At 52.5% G+C, this 19,776-nt stretch overlaps 1 protein-coding gene across 3 annotated transcripts; it reads right to left on the bottom strand.

Annotated features, from left to right (window-relative positions):
- Nucleotides 1-6,758: 6,758 nt before the first annotated feature.
- On the bottom strand, nt 6,759-19,766 carry GUCD1 (guanylyl cyclase domain containing 1). 3 transcript variants are annotated; one of them, XM_043557888.1, is made up of 7 exons: nt 19,540-19,756; nt 14,463-14,547; nt 13,516-13,681; nt 12,249-12,340; nt 9,945-10,186; nt 9,330-9,425; nt 6,759-9,241 (listed from the first exon to the last, which is right to left on the bottom strand). In XM_043557888.1, exons 1-7 carry the CDS (start codon nt 19,580-19,582, stop codon nt 9,147-9,149), a joined length of 819 nt encoding a protein of 272 aa, XP_043413823.1. In that variant the 5' UTR covers nt 19,583-19,756; the 3' UTR covers nt 6,759-9,146. The 3 variants fall into 3 exon arrangements, with proteins under 3 accessions (XP_043413823.1, XP_043413825.1, XP_043413824.1); XM_043557890.1 differs by lacking the exon at nt 9,330-9,425 and having other exon boundaries at nt 6,759-9,238; nt 19,540-19,766; XM_043557889.1 differs by lacking the exon at nt 9,330-9,425.
- Between the last annotated feature and the right edge of the window lie 10 nt (nt 19,767-19,776).

The following is a 19,776-nucleotide window of genomic DNA, read 5'->3' as shown; positions in this document are numbered from 1 at the left end:
TACATCAGTCAAGGCGCAAGTTGATACCTCTCCTTGTGGCATCCTGACCAGTTGGTAGGCCTTCGGTTTCCCAGTTAGCTTGAGTAATTGAATCTAATCCTTGTATTTGAAAGGACTGTCTGAGGGTAGTCAGTCCAATCTCTCCTGTTTGCCCATGCCACCAGCTGGGTGACACTTGTCTTCTCCATAGAATGGCTGAATGAGATCTATGGAGACAGCAGTTGGGAAGACATCTGGTGGCATTGCAGTTGTTTCTCCTGGGAGATTGCAAGAGCCAGGGCTATATCCCCTGTGTTGTGTTTCCAACGGCCTTCTGGTAAGGTTAATAGGAATGGTGATCAAACTGTGGTCAAAGCCATCTGGTTGGGAAGAAGGCAAATCCCTGCAATCGGTTATGTTTAACATGCTTGCAAAAGTTTGGGAATGTTACACCGGGGCATACATATTTCATAACGAAGTTTCCGGAGGCAATTATGAAAGACAAGGATCATTAATGATTAATGCTTCTCCCTCCCTAGCTTGTAAAATCTAAGCTCTTTCCTATCTAGGTGCCAAAGTTGCCATTCCTCCTCCAAAGTCAGTATAAATTCCAATAGCTAAAACATCACCTTTTTTTCCCCAGTGACCCCTTTCTCAAACCCCTAGCCTTTGTTTGGAAGGGTCAGGTGCAAGAGGAACAAGAACATTTTTATTAAAAGCACAGAGACCTGTTATTTTCCCAACTTCAACCCACCATAGGGGGTCTTGGCAGGCAATGTACTCACCCAAGTGGTCATTGTCCTTATGATCTCTGACCATGTCAGTCCAACAGGAGAATCCAAGCGGCTAAACCAGAATCAAGTTTGAATTCCTAGGCCTCCCTTCAACTGGGCTGCCACTTTAGAACACATGCCAAACAAGCTGGCCTGGAGTTGTTCTTAGGAAAAAGAAAGAAGCAACATGCCCAGGAATCATCAAGTTTAAATCCCCCAATCCAGGGTGCATGGGTGGCTCAGTTGGTTAAGCGTCCAGCTTCAGCTTGAGTCATGATCTTGCGGTTTGTGGGTTTGAGACCCGCATCTGGCTCTGTGCTGACAGCTCAGAGCCTGGAGCCTGCTTCAGATTCTGTGTCTCCCCCTCTCTCTGCCCATCCCCTTCTCATGCTCTCTGTCTCTCAAAAATAAATAAACATTAAAACAATTTTTTTAAAATTAATCCCCCAATCCAAACTGCTTTATGAGAGAGAGTGGACCAGGAGGGAGTGAGGGAGATAGACTCAGAAACACACACACACACACACACACACACACACACACACACACACATACATATATTTTGTTTAACATGTTTATTAACATATATATGTTTATTTTCGAGAGAGACAGCAAGAGTGAGAGCGAGAGTGGGGGAGTGGCAAAGAGAGAGGAAGACACAGAATCCAAACAGGTTCCAGGACCCTCACTTTGAGTGCCTAGCCCAATGTGGGGCTCGAACTCACAAACTGTGAGATCATGACGTGAGCCAAAGTTGGACGCTCAACCAACAGAGCCACCCAGGTGCCCCAAACCCCTTTTTTAAAGTTTATTTATTTATTTTGAGAGAGAGAGCTTAAGGGAGGGGCAGAGAGAGAAGGAAAGAGAGAATCCCAAGTAGGCTCAAAGCTGTCAGCATAGAACCTGACTTGGGGCTCGATCCCACAAACCGTGATATCATAACCTGATTCGAAATCAATTAAGTCAGGCACTTAACTGACTGAGCAGCCTGAGTGCCCTTACTCAGAAACCTTTCTGGGTTGATTCTTTCGGCATTCCAGCATTGGATGGGTTTATCATTCTTGTCAGCTACCTTCATCTGCATTGCAAACCCAACTGGAGGCAGTAAGAGCCCGCATACTTGGCAGTACTTCTTCTATGGCTTTCTGTAGGAATTTGTCTCATGGGACTCTCTCTGAGAGGGCCAAAGCTTTTTTTCGGCAGGCAGAACCTACTGCAAGAAAATCTCTGGGAACTTTTACCATGGTCTCCTAGTGTGGTTAAGGCTGGCATGAGAGAATGCAGGAAGGGCTGAGCGGATAGAGGGCCCAACTGTGCCACTCCTCCTTGGCAAGCACTATGTGCTCCAATCCCTCATTGCTCAAGCAAACCAGCCAAGGTTCCAATGATCCACCTGCTTTCTTCCCACAGCTGTTTTGAATTCCCTATCCTCTAGTCTCTGTGTAGATGTGCATCTCTATAACGGTTGTTTGAAAGGAATCACAACCGGGGTGCCTGGGTGGCTCAGTTGGTTGAGCGTCTAACTCTTGATTTCAGCTCAGGTCATGCATGATCTTGTGGTTCGTGAGTTTGAGCTCTACATCAGACTGTGCGCTGACAGCACGGAGCCTGCTTGGGGTTCTCTCTCTCCCTCTCTGTTCCTCCCCCAATCACATGTGCTCGCTTGCTCTTTCTCTCTCTCTTGCGCGCACAAAATAAGTAAACTTAAAAAAAAAGGAAGGGGTCACAACCATCTGCGCACCCACAAGAGGACTTACTACTAGTTGTTACAACCACCAGATAATGCAGGATGCCTCCTGCCCACGGAGAGTTAACAATGACCAGTGCACCATCCAGGTAACTGTCTTGAACTTACTTGCAGGGACTAAGCCTACAGGCCCCTCTCCAATTCTTCTTCATTAACAGGCAATAGAGTGAAGGACTATTAATCACCTGATCACCATACAAGTTGGTCAATAAGTTTTGCTACTGATTCTCATGGACTTCCCATTAATGCCCTCATTCTTTCTCTTCCAGAAAACCACGTCTTTGTGAGCATCCCCTTGTTGCCAGGACTTTTAAGAACAATGAAGGGCCTTATTTTCAAATTGGCCTGTCATAGTTTCATGGATGCTAGTAGAAGAGAACACTCCTGGATCGGAGCAAAGTTTATTACAGCAATAGCAGTGGCCAGACTACCAGCATTTTCTTGTAGATTTTCCAAGCCCCAGGGCCAGGGACTCTTGCACTTTCAGTGGGTTCTGTTACAGGAGAGGAACTCTGAGTTTGAAGAACCCAAATCTTTTATAATAGGCGATATATCTGCCTGTCTTTGGCTTGAAGGGAGATACTATCATGTCTTCCAAGGCTACTAGCTATATGAACATTCCTGAAAAGGTAGTTTAGAATGAAGGTAGCCAAGGCCTCTGCTCATGAGACATGCAAAAATGCTCCCACTCATCCTTGTAGGAGAGAGTGTCTCCTGAATTCTGCAGGACATCAAGGTTCAAATGCAACCTCTCTCTAAATGATGACCTCTGGCTCTGACAAATACAGGAAAGCCACTAAAACAGGTATTGTTAAAGATCTGCTGCTGACCATTCATTCACACACTTTGTCAAGGACATACTAGGTGTTAAGGGCTGGGAGCTACAGTAGAGGAGACAGGTAGACAGGATGATGTGGTTGGGGGGTGCGGGGAAAGGTACTCCTTTAAAAGTGGTGACACTGAGCAGAGCCTTAAGGGAAGAAAGGAGTTTGGCATGTGGGAGACACAGAGAGGAGGCCAACTTGGCCGCCTCATGGGTCTGTTGTGAGATGCAAACATTAAACCCTTGTAAATCAAGGGGCTCTGAACAGCTTGGGGAGACTAGCTTACCAGATCTCCCAGGGCTGGGGGAGATTCTCAGGAAGCAGTATTCAGGATGCATGTTGAGGCAGATGGCCAGGGAGAGACAAAGAGGAGGAAGTCCAGAGGTGGAGGGGAGAAGAGGATGGAGAAACCACTGGAGAGGCCACTGCACTGGGCCCGTGGGAGTCTCAGCCTCCATTTCCTGGCACTGAGGTTTTCCCATGAACACTTAAGTCCATGCTGGTCCCATGACTTGGCCCCTGGGACCAGCAGCACAGCAGGATGATGTCTCAGTATCTTCCTGGCTTTCTCAATTCTGTTCTGACGCTAGAGGATGGGCGCAAGTCCGTGATGTGTGTCCCTGGATACTGAGCTAGAGGCAAGTCATCAAGGAGAGCAGAATCTGCGCTCTTTCAGAGTATTGGGGCCACATGCCAGGTTTTCTAGCTGGAGGCAGAACCCCAAGGGCCTGTGGCAGCCCATCTCTAGCCCCAGAACTCAGAATTCACTTCCTGGCTCTTCTGGCATTGGCTTCCCCCCTCCCAGGGTCACCAGGGTTTGCTTCTGACTATGGTCTGGGAAAGCAGCAGTGGTGGGTTTGGGTCTAGCTCTGTCTATAGCTTGTTGAGTGATGACTTTGGACCAGTTGCTCCCTTCGCTGGGCTGCACTCTCCCCCTCGGACTGGACCAACGGTTACTCAAGTGTCAGCATGCTTCACGGGATACTAGTGTTACACAAGAACAACTGTGGCTAATTGGGGGAAAACCTAAATAAAGGGAGTCCCCTTGCTGCAGGATTATACAGAGCCTTTTCTGTACATCCTAGATCTCCCAGAGGGGACTGTAGGTAGCATGCAGTGTTTGCCAAGCTGACCTGACCAGGGTACCCTGTTATACAGAGCTTCTCACCACTGATATATTCTGAAGGGCATGCCTCAGGATGTGCTAAACCAGAGGTCTCCAGGGGTATTCCTAGCTCTGTTATGAGATTTAAAAAATGTAACCACCAGAACTCCCGTGATCCTTGCCTCCTGTATCCTAGCCCTGTGTAATCCCCAGTGTATACTGGATTTACTGGTGCACTTCTAACAGAGTCCTGCAGAAATGATAGGATGTAACTTTTTTTTTACATTTATTTTTGAGAGAGAGAGAGAATGTGTGAGCAGGGGGAAGGGCAGAGAGAGAAGAGAGAATTTCAAGCAGTCTCTGCATGCTGTCAGCAAAAAGCCCAATGTGGGGCTTGAACCCACTAACCATGAGATCATGACCTGAGCTGAAAGCTGAAATCAAGCGTCGGACACTTAACCAACTGAGCCACCCAGGTGCCCCATTTTTAAAAATATGTAGTTATTTATTTTTGAGAGAGGGAGAGAGAAAGAGCAGGTGAGGGAGGGGCAGAGAGAGATAGGGAGACACAGAATCTGAAGCAGGTTCCAGGCTCTGAACTGTCAGTGCAGAACCCAACATGGGGCTCGAACCCACAACTGTGAGATCATGACCTGAGCTAAAGTCGGATGCTCAACCGACTGAGCCACCCAGGTGCCCCTAGGATGTCACTTTTGAGATTAGGTTATTAAAAGGCTGTGGCTTGGGGCACCTGGGTGGCTCAGTTGGTTAAGCATCCAACTTCAGCTCAGGTCATAATCTCACGGTCTGTGGGTCTGAGCCCTGTATTGGGCTCTGTGCTGACAGCTCAGAGCCTGGAGCCTGCTTCAGATTCTGTGTCTCCCTCTCTCTCAGCCCCTCCCCCACTCATGTTCTATCTCTCTCTCTCTCTCTCTCTCTCTCTCTCTCTCTCTCTCTGTCAAAAATGAATAAAAGTTAAAAAATTTTTTTTAAAAAGGCTGTGGCTTCCATACTGGGTGCTCATTCTCTCTCTCTCTCTCTCCACCCCCTCCCCCAACTTTATGTCATTACCACTTGCCATATGATGAGGACACCCAGGCAGTCTGTGGTCAACAGCCCTATTCGTGAGCCTGGAAGCAGATGCCCCAGGATGTCAAACCTTGAGGTGACTGCAGCCCTGGCCAACAGCTTAAAAGGCCCCAGGCCAAAGGCACCAGTTCGGCTGCACCCAGCTCTCTGTTCTGTCCGGGCCCCTTGGCTCCGGTGGGGCCCCTCCCAGGAATCCTCAGCCTGTCCCCCTCTTATCCTCATCTGCATGCTCTGAGCAGCCAGCTCTACCCAGTTCTTGTTACCTTATCCACATTTGTCCTGGTTCAACACCTCCTTCATCGTCATTTTTCTCCCATAATTGTATTCAATGGTCACTCAGAGGCCCCAAGCCAGTCTTTCCCATGCCTGTCCCAACCATGATATGTGCATTCAGGATGGGGCCCCTTCCCCTAGGATGGGAAGAAGGCTCCTGCTGAAGCACAGAAAGGGGCCAGTGTTGTCGGTTACACATGCAGAATACGTGCTGTGCCGCCTGGCATACTCTAGCAGGGCACCCCGTCCTCGGCTGGTCAACTCCCTGATTGAAAGTATGTCTACAGGGCCGCTCTCCAGTTTGGAGAAGGGTCCAAGACCTCAGTCAGAACTCCTAATACATCCCCTCAATGTGGGGCTTGGGGAGGGGCAGAGCAGCAGTCAGTCAGGATGAGGTCTCAGCTGGAGACTGGGACCCTACCCAAGAGGCCTGCTCTGGCTCTTTCAGCTCTCTGTGAGACCTGGGGCAGGTCCGAGGCTGCCAGATACTGCAGGATTTACACACATGTCCTTTTTTTCAGAAATAGAATCCTTATCAAATGTAACACTAGAAGACCCCAATAGCTACCAAGTGAGGGGAGCTGCTGACTGGGGGTGGATGGTGCAGGGAACGCCGGAGTCCTGCCCACAGGACTCCCCCCATCTATTGCCTCCTATGGGCCCCACCGTCTCCCTCATTTGATTCCACCACCCCCCAGACCCTCCTCCTGCCCAAAGCTGTGTGCCCTCCATGCCCTCTTCAAGAACCACAGCCAAGCTCAGCTCTGACGCCCTTCTGTTTCTAGCATTGCCTACCTAATCCTTATATGAGCATCAGGAGGGAGGCAGAACCGAAAAGCAGTTAAACACGATTCTAGTCTGAGCTACAACCTGGTATGGCAGGCCAAGGACCTGGATTCACATGTGCTCATGCTGAGAATTTAGGAGGGAAACAAGAATTCACAAAGGTGGGCCATAAACTGCCATCATTTTGCAGTGAGAATAATGTTTATTGAGAATGGCTCATTACAAACAAAATATATATATGTAGAAAATCTCTGCAATGCAAAAGATCCCTTTTGTCCCTGTGTGGCTGGAGTGAACAAAACCAACCGTCCAGTGTGGCTTCGCTGGGCCCCTAGCAAGTGGACAGGGTTCATGGGTGCCACATGCTATGGGCAGAAGTTCCTGAAGTCTGGGCTCTCTCCAGCCTTGTTTTCATGACATGTGCAAGAACATAACGTAGTGTGGTTTGCATCCTACCCCCATGACCCTCCCCGGGCAGATGGCACCGTCTCAGGCACAGGTAGCTTTCTTGTTAATCTGCCAGATGACCTCTGGCAGGTGACCAGGTGACCTCTAACTTGTGGCCTGCCCAGGGACTGAGTGTTTCTAAATGTCACACGATGGACTGAGGTGCTGTGACCACTCTCCGTGGAGGCCGCTTTCCATGACAGCCCCACCAGTCATCCACAGCTTCGCTTCCTCATTGCCTTCCTTGATGCATCTATTCTTACCACAATTTTAGCCAGACCCTTCCTGAGGACGCCCAAACCTCAGCTGCCACACATGGTACTCCTGGGCGTGAAACCAGAGTTCCCTGGGATCTTGGGCCACCCAGCATTAAGGCAAAAGAGACGAGACCAGTCTGAAGGCAATGCTAGTCTCTGAAACCAGGGTGGCTGACCTGTTAGCTAACCAGCTAATAGCGCCTCCGTCGCGGCCAAAGGCTGCATCTGGTGCCGAGGAGCGATTTGGCTGGGTGGTCTGACAGCCCTCATAAACAGAGCCCACCTCTGCCCCTCAGAGCAGCCATGGTGGGGAGATGCCAGCCGGCTGGTGGGAGCAGATGCTGAGCATGGTTTGCGGTCCAGAAGGATGGCAGCTGCCATGTGGCTCTTGGGGTAGCCTTGCTCCCTTGCCAATGACCGTTCATGAGGGGTGGGTGTCCTCAGCCCCTTTGGGAATGATCCATTTCCCTTAGTTTTTAGGTGCAGATCTGCATTCAAGACCCAGGCCCACCACTGTCCTGGACATACTGTCCCCAGACTGATGGCCGGATTTTGTCTATAAAGTGAAGGGTCCTGGCACTCAGCCCACCAGCTGTGAGTCCCTTTCTCTTTGAAAGAGAACTTGGGCTGGCTTATCTGCCCTATGAAGAGAGGTGTCAGTGGTTCTGAAGTACCTGAATCTCACTATTATTGTCTTACTTGAGGGTGACTCTCACTCCCCACAAGTGAAAGCTTAAATCTCAACAAAACAAAACAAAACAAAACAAATAGTCCATGCTACGTGCAGTGCTATGTGATCCTGGGCAGGTACCACCTTTCTCTGTCAAGAAAAAAAGAGACCCAACTTTCTGTGCAAAATGTCCTGGCATGAACACTGGGGTGGGTGGGAGGCCACAGGCTATCCCCCGCCACTGCCTCAGCAGTGCAGGCCCTAGCACCCCAGCACCTCCAGCACTGTGAGGCTTGGGGCTCCCCATACCCAGAGAATGGGCCCCACTGTCAGGGCTTAGGCTAGTGTCAGGAGGCCTCATGGGTTGGGGGGGGGGGGGAATCTTTGGGACTCAAGTGGCTGTTCTTGGCCCTCAGGGTCAGGCATTCTCAGAGTACATTCAGCCAGCAAGAGCCAGGGCCCTGTCTACTCCCCTCAGGGCCCTCCACCCTACAATGCTATAGTACCTGGAGGGTGCAGGGTGAGGGGTGGGGTTCAGGGTCCTTTTGGCCTGAGGCCCAGCCCTCCTCAGGGCCCAGAGGTCTGACAACCAGCCACAGGAACTTGGGTCCACGGGGAGGCGTGAGAGAGTGGCGGCATTCACCAAAGGGCACAGGGAGGTCTATAGCACTTCTGGGGGGATAGGGGGGAGGGCAGTTCCCAGCAAGGCCTGGAGCAGTCCGCACCCCTGGGAGCTGGGGTTGGCTACATGGTCTCCAAACACACAGATGCCATCCTGACAAGCGGCATCTCCAGGGCTCAGCCCCCAGGTCTGTGGGGAGACGAGCTCAGCCTTCTCCACCTGGGTCTGGTTTGCAGGCAACAAAGGCACCCACGGGGCTGGAAGTCCCCTGGGCGTGGTTGGAGTCGGGCCTGGGGTCCCAGGGGAGGCTCTACTCAGATGCTCTGTGGAGGCCTCCAGCAACCAGCAGGTGTGCAGGGTAAGTGGCATGATGACACGCGCAACGCTGATGGACAAAGCAGGCGCGCCTTCGGCTCCAAGAATTCCCTGGGGCTTTGTCACATGGGCCAAGGTTGGACGCAGTTCTGCATCCAAGCCCTAGCAGCTCGGGGCCTGTGCCAAGGCCTCCTAAGTGGGCCTGACTGGGGTGTGGCAGGGTGGGGTGTGAGGGCCTGGGCACACCAGGCTCCCGCCGTCAGCTGTCCAAGTAGACAAAGAGGATGTCCTCATCTGTGCCATAACTGGTTCTGGCCTCCTCGAAGTTACTGATGCTGGTGCTGCACATTCCTGCTGAGGGCAGGAAGGGCAGAGTGGGGTCAGCAGGTAGAGGGGGGTGTACCTGCCTCACTGGCGCCCAGGGAACTGGAGGACATCTCACCATGGCTCACTCGTCTGGCCACCCTTTGCCACTCGTCTTCCGTCCCCAGGAAGCCTTCCTTGCCTATTTCAGGCTTCATGAGCTCATTCTCTGACCCTTCCCCAGTTTCGAAGATGGAGAAGGTGAGGCCCAGAGAGGGGAAGAAACATGTTTGAGGACACATGGGGTAAGTGTGCTAGAGTGAGGACAGTCCTTCCCATTCCCCAGGACAGTGGGGAGCCCTTGCTGGATCTGGAGCAAGAGCTGGAACTGGGCAGACCTTCCTCTCTGACAAGTATGCTTGCTAGCTGTCCTGGGAGGGCTGGAATGAGGGAGATGGCAGGGACCAGGGTGGGGGGACAGCAGAGTAAGGGTGAGGCAGGGCCCTGGGCAGCGGTGTGGGAGGGAGATGGCCTGGCCTGGTGTAGCAATGACCAGGGTGTGGAGGCTGGCAGGGCCTCGGGTTTGTGGCTGCTCTGCATAGGCCAAAGAAGCAGCGCAGATGACAGGAGCTCAGGAGGAGCAAAAGTTTGGGGAGAAGGCAGTGAGGGAGGTCTTGAATGAGAAGGAATCATGGGGACTGGACTGTGAATGCAGCCTGCCCCACCCACTCTCCCCAGCCTGCCCAGCACTCACGGTCAGCATAGGCTGGGTTGTTGTAGAAGATGCAGCCAGTGGCCCGGTTGTAGCCACGCAGAACAATGAAGTGGCCCTGGTAGTCAGGGGTCCGGCAGAAGCAGCGGTGGCCGCTGGGGGCGAAGCAGCAGTACTTGACAGGACTGGAGCAGAGGTCGCAGTGCAACACCCCAGAGTTCACCAGCACAATGGCCACGTGGCCCTGTGCCAGGTGCTCCTGGATATCCTGCACACTCACTGTGCTGTGGGCGGGAGGAGAGTCAGCTGGCACCATCGGGTCCCATTCCCCATCTCTCAAGTGGACCCCTGCCTGGATCACAAAGCTTGGGGACATGGCTGACTTCCCTCCCTCCTGAGCTCTTTGCAGATAGGAACATCCTGCCTTGTCACTATGGCCCAAGCTCAGCCCAGGATTCAGCATGGGTTCAGTGCAGGATTCAGCATGGGACCAGTGCAGGGGGTGGCACATCAGCTCCAGATGAGACCCTGTCAAGGGCCACTGGATCAATACATGGGACCCCACCTCCCACCCTGGCTAGTGAAGTTTTTTTTGCTGAGCACCCTCCTTGATCATTTACCCTAAATCACATGCAGTTTACATTGGAAGCTATCGGTTCAACTTAATTCCCAAAATCTGAGCCAAGCATGGCTTCATCAGTTTTAAAACCACATGCTTCTCGGGGCGCCTGGGTGGCTCAGTAGGTTAAGTGTCTGACTCTTGGTTTTGGTTTAGGTCATGATCTCACGGTTCGTGGGTTTGAGTCACGACACTGTGCTGACACTGCGGAGCCAGCTTGGGATTCTCTCCCTCTTTCTCTGCCCCTTCCCCACTCGTGTTCTCTATCTCAAAATAAATAAATAAGAACTTAAAAAAAAAACTTAAATAAAATAAAGCCACATGCTTCTCTGAAAGGACTATTTTTCTTTTTGTTTTTTCTTTTCTCTAAGGTTCCTTGTGGCAGACGGGGCTGCCCACGAAGGGCTGGTCAGCAGTGTTTCCAGGGGACCCCCCAGTTCAGCTGAGCCAGCTGCTCCCTGAGGCAGACTATCAGGCACTGCCTCATTCAATGCCCCACAAAAAGCAGCAAATCCAGAAGGGGAGAGGGGCTGTGGAGTGGTGGTTCCCTAGGCTATGGGGGCCTCCTTCCTCAGCAGTCTCCTCAGGAGTGGCAACGTTAGCACTACGTGGCCTGACCCAACTCCAGCCCATGGCTAAGTCACAAGGCGCTTTGGTTTGGTTGCCTCAGCCTGGAGAAAGATGCCATTTTTCCGTTTGGTCTTTGAAATGAAATAGCTGGCTGAGTTCCCGACGGTACGTACAAGAATGGGATTTCAACTACAGAGAAAAAGCGGGGGCTGCGCTGGAACAAATGCATCGTGCTTCACGGAATAATTGGGTGTGGAAGAGCCAGGTTTGGATCACAGCATGGCCGAGTTGCCGAAGGTGACCATGGGCAGCTCACACTATTTTTCCCATCCTCAGTTTCCTCACCTGAGGAATGGGGACAGCACCAGCTTCCCACTCAACAAGATAGCACGTCAGGTGCCACTAAATAAACATTTGTTCTTTTCCTTCCAACGTGTGCTCACGTGGCTGAAGGATGTGTGGAGACTTTTCCCATTTTCCCAATTACCTATCATGCAGTAACATTATGTTAACAATGAAAACATAGGTCTGTAAAGAACAGGAAGACCTGAGAAGAGTGGTCTAGGGGAGCCCAACCAGGATCAAAGCTAACATGCCTGAGCTTGGAGAAGAAAGCCATTAGATTCTGAGGAAGTTACTTCTAGGATCTGCCCAAATCGTGTTCCTCACGTATAGCTGAGAAGGGGGAGACCCACATAAGGTCATAGCAGTCTGTGGAGATCTGAGAGCCAGGCCTCCCTAGAGACCCTACACACTGGGCTGTCCCGTTACTCTCCATCACCATGCCAGCATATTCCTTAGGCTGTCACCCCTTCATTAAGGGTTCCTGTGTTCTGTCTCATGCTACCATCTGTGAGCAGACTGAGGGCAGGCTGGAGTCTGTCTTGCTCACTTGTTCCTCCAGCCCCTGCTCGTGATCCATCTGAGGCCAGAGTTTTGTGTAGCCACATGTCCCCATTTTATGGATGGAAACAGTAAGGCCTAGGAGCCCAAGTCTGTGTGCCCTTAGCCTCAGAATTGGCCAAGATTCTGGGTAGGAAAGCCCAGTTCTGCCTGACTGCCAAGTCCCTAGCCTTTCCTGTACATCATCCCAAGGCCTCCCCCATAGTAAATATGTGGGTGAGTAGGTGCACAAGGAAGAGCGAGGGGAGGCTCACCATTTTTCCACCAGCACCTTGCAGGCCTTGGCTTGTGCAAACAGCTGGTTCACCCGGGTCTCCTCTGTGTCAAAGTGCTTTCTGTAGAAGGACTGAAGAGGGAAGAGCAGGCTGGAGGGGATGCCTGTCCTGGCTGTCCTCACCCCATTTGGATGAAGTAAAGAGCATGTTATGGAGTTAAAGATGGTGAAAGAGGGGACAAGCCCAGCCTGCTAGGGGAGATGCAGCACACCCGGGCAGAAAGCTGCGTCTGTCTCAAGCCGGCAGGATGGCTGGCCAGAATGCACAGGACCACACAGAGGCATGAGGAAGACGCTCAGGAGACAGGTAGGCAGTTGAGCTCAGGCAGCCTAGCTCCCCCAGCAAGGCTAGTCATCCCTGGGCTTGTGAACCCCAAGGACATCAGTGGGAGTCTGTGGTAAATGAGCAAAAGGGGTGGCTGAGCCCACCCAGATGCTCCTCCACTGCTTGGCTTAGCAAGATGAGATTCATGGGACATACTTTATTTGGCATAGGGGACTTAAGGGGGCTAAAGCCCTCAGGGCAGAGGCAGGAGAGACCCTGTTCTTGGGTTCTTTTCTCTGCCTTGCAGCCACAGTGATCAAGCCAGATCCATTAGCGTTCTTCCCCTGGCCTGGAAGGTTCAAAGGAGAGTTAGGTTGACTGGCACTGGCCACCATGTGACAACCCTCTTGCCAGCGAGGCCAGGAGAGACTGTGTTCTGCCAAGTTTTGGAGCCTGGGCCGACATGTGCCTCTGCAGCAGGCAAGACTGGCTCTAACTACACGGGTTGGGGGGTGGGGGTGCACTGGTATAATGGCGAGGCTATGTTGACATTCTATTTCAAAAAGAAAAAAATAGGAAAGGTGGCATTTTAGTTTTTCTTCCTGAATAGCAATTACCCAGATTGGAGCCGGCTGTCCCTGTGACAAGGAAGAAAATGGGCAAGTGGCAGCAGGGTGAGGTCAGAGTGACATGCTCAAAGGCCCTGGACAACAGGAAGGAGGGACACAGAAGGCGGCCTGAGATGCTCCCCTGCACATCGTCAAGTGCTCTTGAAGGTAGGCAGCTCTCACTGCTTAGATGCTTTGGGCAGGCTGGACCTCAAGGTCACCCGGTCTGACTGCTTCGAATGTCCTGCCCACTGGACATTTGCTGCTGTTCCCCAGTCTCTGTGCACCTGTGTGCCCACTTGGGTGTCCAGGCCTTGACCATACCCTTTTTCAATTATTGGGCCTGGGTGATGGCCTGGCAGTTGAGTGCTCACCTGATTCTTGTAGCCCTTGTCAACGCCCAGGGTCTGTGTGCAGAAACGGTGCCTCACGCCAAAGTGGCGCATTAGGTAAGCCAGGTCAATGGTCCAGATGCTCCTGGTTAGTCGCAGCTCCTGCAGGGCACTCTCAAACTCATTGTCGTCCAGCTGGCCCAGGTACCTGTGGGCAGACAGGCTGCTGAGGTTGGCTTGCCAAGCTGGCTGGGGTCATCCTCCTCCCAAGGGCCCACCAGCCACTATCAGAAGACTCCATCCTTTGTCATGATCCTACATCTTGTCTACTTCTTGGGCACAGCGTGAGGCTGCCTGGGGCACTGTGTTGGCCCCAGAGTCGAGGATTCTGCTTCTTGAGTCTCTTGCAGGTTGTGTGACTTTGGGTAAGTTGCCAACCACTCTGGCCTCATCTCTAGGATGAGATGCTTGGACCACATCAGTGGTTTTCTAAGTTTCAGACACAGAACCCTTTTGTTGAACACTGTCTTTCCTGGAATCCCAAGATATAAAACAGGTATGGGAGAGGTTGCTCTGAGGTTCCTGGCAGCTGCCTGAAAAATCTCCTACAAGGAGATCACTATGGTCCCTCTATGTTCTGATGCCTAAGGTTCCTGTGATATTCATTCACATAGCCTTAGTTCAACAGTCGGCTCCCTAGTGACACAGTTACTAGGGAGCCTGAGGTTGGAAGGTCCCATGTCCCTGTCATGGGGTCACTCTGTGGGCCAGGACTGGGCACCTGGGTCTTCCTTGGCTATCCCCCGAGCCTAGTCCACCCTTTGCTTGCTTTTGCAGATGGAACCAAGCCTGGATGGAAGCTGGGCCTCCTGTAAACCTTAACCATGAATAGCCATATGGATGATGAATCCCACCCAGGTCTCGCCCTGTTTCTCCTTCCAGCCAGAGCAGATGGTGTGGATGGGGAGAGTCTAGGCCTGAGCACTCACCGCAGCACCATTTTGGAGCAGGCCAGGCCGCAGTCCCAGTGGTAGAGCTGCTGGATGATGGGCACGGGCAGCTGCACAAAGTCTCCTGTGTGGAAACACAAGGAAGTCACAGACCTTTGGCATTGTGCCTGTCACTGCCACCCCCATTGGAGCCACCATCATTGGCTTCTGCCCAGATCCGGTAAGGGCTGTTCAGAAGCTGGTAAACAGCCTTTCAGGTGCCCCAATCCATTCTCCTTACAACAGCAGTAATCTCCCCAAAACAATCAGTCAGAGTAGGCCAGCCCTGCACAAAACCCTGCAATGGGTTGGTTCCTGCATCTCTTAGGACAATGCCTTCATGGTTGCTGCCCCAGCACCCTCTGCCTTCTTGCCTCCCTCATCCTCATTGGGCCTACCTCTAGGCAGAACATTCACCTGCTGTGATCCCTTATGCTCCAGGGCCTTTGCACACCTCTTCCCCCTGCCTGAACTCTCCTGGCCTCCCAGGTGCCTGACCTAACTCCTGCCTTTGGGTATCACTTCTCCACGATGTTGCCTCCATCATGTATAGCCCCCCGCTACATGCACTCACAGACCCACAGGTCTCTCTTTTAGAGCACTCTTTTTGGTGGGACCTCTGAGGAGGCTGGGACAGGGCAGGCACATGGGAGATGCTCAGCAGATATTCAAGTCTGAATTCATGAGGCCCCTCGTGGTCTACCTAACTCCAAAGCCCCCCAGGGCCACCAAAGTGTGAAGTCCATGGGTAGAAGGAAGGGATAGTGTCATGTAATCTGTGTATGTGCAACGCTACCCTAGGTGACCTCTCAGTCTATTCTTGCCATACAGTGTGGAACAGCAGAAAGTACCCAACCTAAGCATTTTAGCCCCAGCTCTGTCACAGGCTGGCTGTGGGCTGAGCAACTGACTTCCTCTTGCTGGACTGAGTTTGGCTATCTCTAAAGTGGGGGACTTTGGTCTGATTCTGTCATTCAATCAACAAATATTTCCCAAGAGCCTAGCACCTGGATGTGAACAGGAGATGTGGTGGTAAGTGACATAAACAGATCCCTGTCCTGGTGGTCAGCAACAACAAGCAAGTGTAAGAGAAAATCAGAGGGCTAGTCTGGGGAAATGGTGGGGGTATGTCTTAGAGAGTGACAGTGAGGAAAAGGAAGACAGGGGGGAACAACATGCACTGAAGTGCTAAGGCAGGGGCCAGCTGGCATGTGGCCTATTGGAACCTCCTACTCTGGGATCCCACAATCTGGACAAAGTTCAGAGTCTAGAGAAATGGGAGGGACTTCACTTCAGCCATCACCACTCACATCTGGACCATTGGACTCAATCATTCATGACACCCACTCAGCATGTGAAAACCCAGCCCACGTTGTTTCCTCATCTTGGGAGTCTCTGGGGTCTCTTCTGAACCCATGACCTGTCTGTGCAGAGCTGCGCCAGAAGCTGGCTTGCTATGCCAGCCCTGGCTCCCGCATGTAGCAACCAGAAGGGCCCTGATGTCTCTCCTGGCTTTTCAACCTGCTGGCCTTGTCTGGGCAGTGTCTTGCCTGGAGTGAGTCCCAAGCTCCTATGCTCCTATGTCTAAACTCTCCCCAGCCTGCAAGGTCTGGCGCAGATGCCAGGTGCCTTCTCTGATCCTAAGCTGGCCATGCCTTTTCCCTCATCTGCACTCTGTCAGGCCAGAGTTCACGCTTTGGCTCACAGGACCCTTGCATTGAACTTGTTTGTGCCCTGCTGAGCTGTTGTACATTCCCAGGAGGCAGGGACCTGTGACTGCTCCTTCACTGCCTTATACTTGGCCTTTCTCCCCCCATTCCTCACCTCCAAGGGCAAGCAGCAGGGTGTACAGATGGCAGGATGGTGTGGGCGAGTACAGGCCTCTTGTTGGCTGAGTCACTTGAGAAGAGGCATTTGGCCTCTCTGTGCCTACTTCTTCCTCTATGAAATGGACCGCCACAGATGCCAGTCTGCAGAGTGCTACGAGCACTCAGGGCAAGAGCATGTGTAAAGCTCTTTGCAGGTGCTGACGTGAATGCTGCCCTCCATCCAGGGTGGGCCTGGTACACTGAGCCCAACTGGGCTGAGGTTTTTGTTCCCTCCTTCCCCTGACCCCTGATGCCTCTAAAAGGAACCCAGGCCATCATTGAAGGCCTCCCACATTTGCCTCTTCCCACTGCCACAGATTTAGTTCTGAGGGCTCAGTGCAGCCTGACTTCTGCCTATCCTCTGTTCCAAATTCTACCTCCAGCTCCTCCTCCATCTGTACACAGTAGCCAGAGGGATCCCATCCACAGGCTCCCATTACTCTTAGAATAAAGTTGTCACCCCATTCCATGGCCCGCAGGGCCCAGCCCAATCTGGGCCCCACCAGCCTCACCTTGGCCCTGACACCTCATGAACCCAGTTCCACCCAGTGACCCTGGGAACCCATCAAGCTTCATTCCACCCCTCTGCAAATGCAGCAGTCTCTGTCTGGGACTTTCGTCTGCAGTTCTCGAGGCTGCCCCTTTTTGTCATTCAGGTCCCAGCTCAAATGCTCCTCCTCTGAGAGGATTTTTCTGACCATGCCTTCAGGGGAGAAGGACCCCCTTCCCAGCATCCTGTTTGTTTCCTTCATAGTACTTAGCAAAATTAATAAGAAAAATAAAAATAAAATAGAGCTACTCCATCTCCCCACAAGACTGTAAGCTTCCTGATGACAGAGTTTGCTAATCTTGTTGACTGTTATTCCCAATGCCTAGTGTCTGATGCTTAGCAGTAACTCAACAAACATTTGTTGGAAGAAATGAACTTACTAAGCAATCAATGTGTGCTATGATTTGAGAACACTAACTAAATCCCAAGTCCTGCTCTCCAGATCATATTCTTAAAAATTCCCTGCAATGGGGGATGCCTGGGTGGCTTAGTTGGTTGAGCGTCCGACTTTGGCTCTGGTCATGATCTCATGGTTTGTGGGTACGAGCCCCATGTCAGGCTCTGTGCTGACAGCTCGGGAGCCTGGAGCCTGCTTCGGATTCTGTGTCTCCCACTCTCTTTCTCTCTCTCTCTCTGCCCCTGCTTCGGATTCTGTGTCTCCCTCTCTCTCTCTCTCTGTCTCTCCCCCACTTGTGCTCTGTCTCTCTCTCAAAAATAAATAAAATGTAAAAAAAAAAAAAAAAAATCCCTGCAACGGGTTGAGTGGAGAGAGAGCAGGGTGCTGTTCTCTCGTGGTGGAATGTGTCGCTTTTCAAGAATCCTTCACTGTGGCAATAACCCACCTTTTTGTTTCTCTCTACATAGGCTGTTTACTCCCCAGCCTTTGCTCTTGCAAATCCCTTGTCTGGAATGTTGTCTCCCATCTCTGAACATCCAAATGCTCTGGTCTCTTTCCCTCTCTGAGCCCTTCAATATGGAGTATTTGATGTGATCGTGCCTGCCTTCCCCACTGGACAGACTGAGAATACCTCAGTGGCAGGCAGGGACAGGGTTGCATTTGCCTCTTCCCAGCCCTTCGACACTCATACATGCTTGATGAATGGAAGGTGTTTTTTCCAAAAAGGCCTTATCTCTTGAGATGCCTAGGCCTACTTGTCATGGCAATGCCCCAACCCCCTCTTTAACCCCCACCCTGGCTTCCAGACTACGGCCCTCTGTTCACGGCTCCCTCCTCACTCTGTGGCCCAGGCTCTGGCACTGGCTAGCTGGGTCATCTCTGGCCAGGCTTTGACTCTGTCTGTGCTTTCCCCTATTCTCAGCTATAAATGTGGCACAGGACAGCTGCTCCCTAGGGCCCTTGTGTGCTCTTCCTCTTCTTGCCCTGGTCCCTAGACCCCTTGATTCTGAGGCCTCACAAGGCTAAACACTTCCACATGGCCATCTCCAGTCTTGGCATGGGCAAGTTAGCCCACAGGGATCCAGAGCTACTGCTGTGGGAGAGATAAGGGGAGGCAAGGCCTTCTAAGTCCAGAACTGCTGCCAGATGTTGATGCTTGGAGCCAAGGCTTTGTCTCACCTGAAAATAAGGTTTGCCTGTTAGGCCCTGGCCTGGCTTCAGTTGGCAGCTGTTGCCAAAGAAGGTAGGTAGCTCATTGGTCCTGAATACTTACCTCCTTTCAGCTCTATCTGTTTGTGTGCAAAAGTGCAAGTAACAATGGTAACCTACTTTACAGGGTCCTTATGAGGATTAATAAGGCACTGCATGTAAACAACTTAGCACAGTGCCTGCTCAGAGAAAGCTCCCTATGAATGTGAGCTATTACTTCACTGAGACTCAGGAAACCAAGTGTCTGATCCAAGATCACAGAGTTAGATAACTGCAAGAGTAGGGATGCAAAAATCAGGACGGCATCAGACCCTATGCTCTGCTGCATTCACAAAAGAGACCCCTCTCTGGTTGTGACACCAAGCTCCCTGATGTCTTAGGGTTGGGTCACACATGCTCTTGACCTCTCCCTTGAGTTCGCACCTCACCTCAGAGTTTACTAGCACTTTCTCTTTCTAATCAACCCTGAGAACAGGAATCTTTGCCTTTCCCCTCCCCCACTCAGGAAAGCAAACTGAAGCCCAAGGCACAAAATTTCAGTCTTGGTTTCTGCCCCAAAGGAACTCAGGCCACCTGAGGGCAGAAGGAACCAGAGAGTCAAGAACTACTGCAAGACAAAACGCTGACCCTGGGAGGCCAGGGTAAGGGGCACACCCATTGCTCTGTGCTCTGGGCCAGGTCCCTGCCCTTCTAGGCCTCAGTTACCCCAGAGTTCCGGGAGGGGACGGGATCTCCTAAGGCGGCTCCAGCAGGACTTTTCGCTTCTGGGCAAGGTGCCGCCCTTGCCTCGAAACCAGGACCCTCCCACCATGACCGCTTTCAGAGCTGACTGGGGTCCCAGCCCTAAGAGTATTAGGAAATCCCAAGTGACCCGGGCTGGGGATAAGCGGCCAAGGCGGGAGTGTATACACCTGGCCAGGTGTCGCTCAAAGCCCTACAGCCCGGCCCGTGGCGGCGGTCGGCCCAAGGTCGCGCGGCCGGACCCTGCCCGCGCTAGGGCGGAGTCCCCCTCGTTCCCCGGGGTGAGGGCTGGGCCCTCGGGGAGGCACTGACCGGGCTCGAGCGGCGGCCCCGCTACCTCCGCCTCCGTCCTCATGACCCGGGCCGCGCGGGGCGCCCATGGCCCCCGCCCGGCGCCGGCTGCAGCTTCGGCTTCGACTGGGGCGGGAGTGAGGCCGGTGCGTGTCAGGTTCCTCAGCCGCCGCTGCCGCCGCCACTGCCACCGCCACCGCGGTGGGGAGAAGAGGAGGCGGTGGCAGGGCCGCCCCAAGCCCCGCCCCGCCCCTTCCA

The sequence above is a fragment of the Prionailurus bengalensis genome, chromosome D3, assembly GCF_016509475.1.
Source record: "Prionailurus bengalensis isolate Pbe53 chromosome D3, Fcat_Pben_1.1_paternal_pri, whole genome shotgun sequence".
Classification (NCBI taxonomy): Eukaryota; Metazoa; Chordata; class Mammalia; order Carnivora; family Felidae; genus Prionailurus; species Prionailurus bengalensis.
This window is presented reverse-complemented; position numbering and strand designations above follow the sequence as displayed.

What these genes read in the sequence shown, in the direction of transcription:
- GUCD1 (XM_043557888.1), bottom strand. Translation starts at nt 19,582, where the DNA reads ATGAGGACGGAGGCGGAGGTAGCGGGGCCGCCGCTCGAGCCCG. An exon ending in TGCTCCAAAATGGTGCTGCG is followed by an intron (nt 13,682 to 14,462) that starts GTGAGTGCTCAG and finishes GTCTGCCCACAG; the next exon opens with GTACCTGGGCCAGCTGGACG. An exon ending in ACAAGGGCTACAAGAATCAG is followed by an intron (nt 12,341 to 13,515) that starts GTGAGCACTCAA and finishes TTCCCTCTTCAG; the next exon opens with TCCTTCTACAGAAAGCACTT.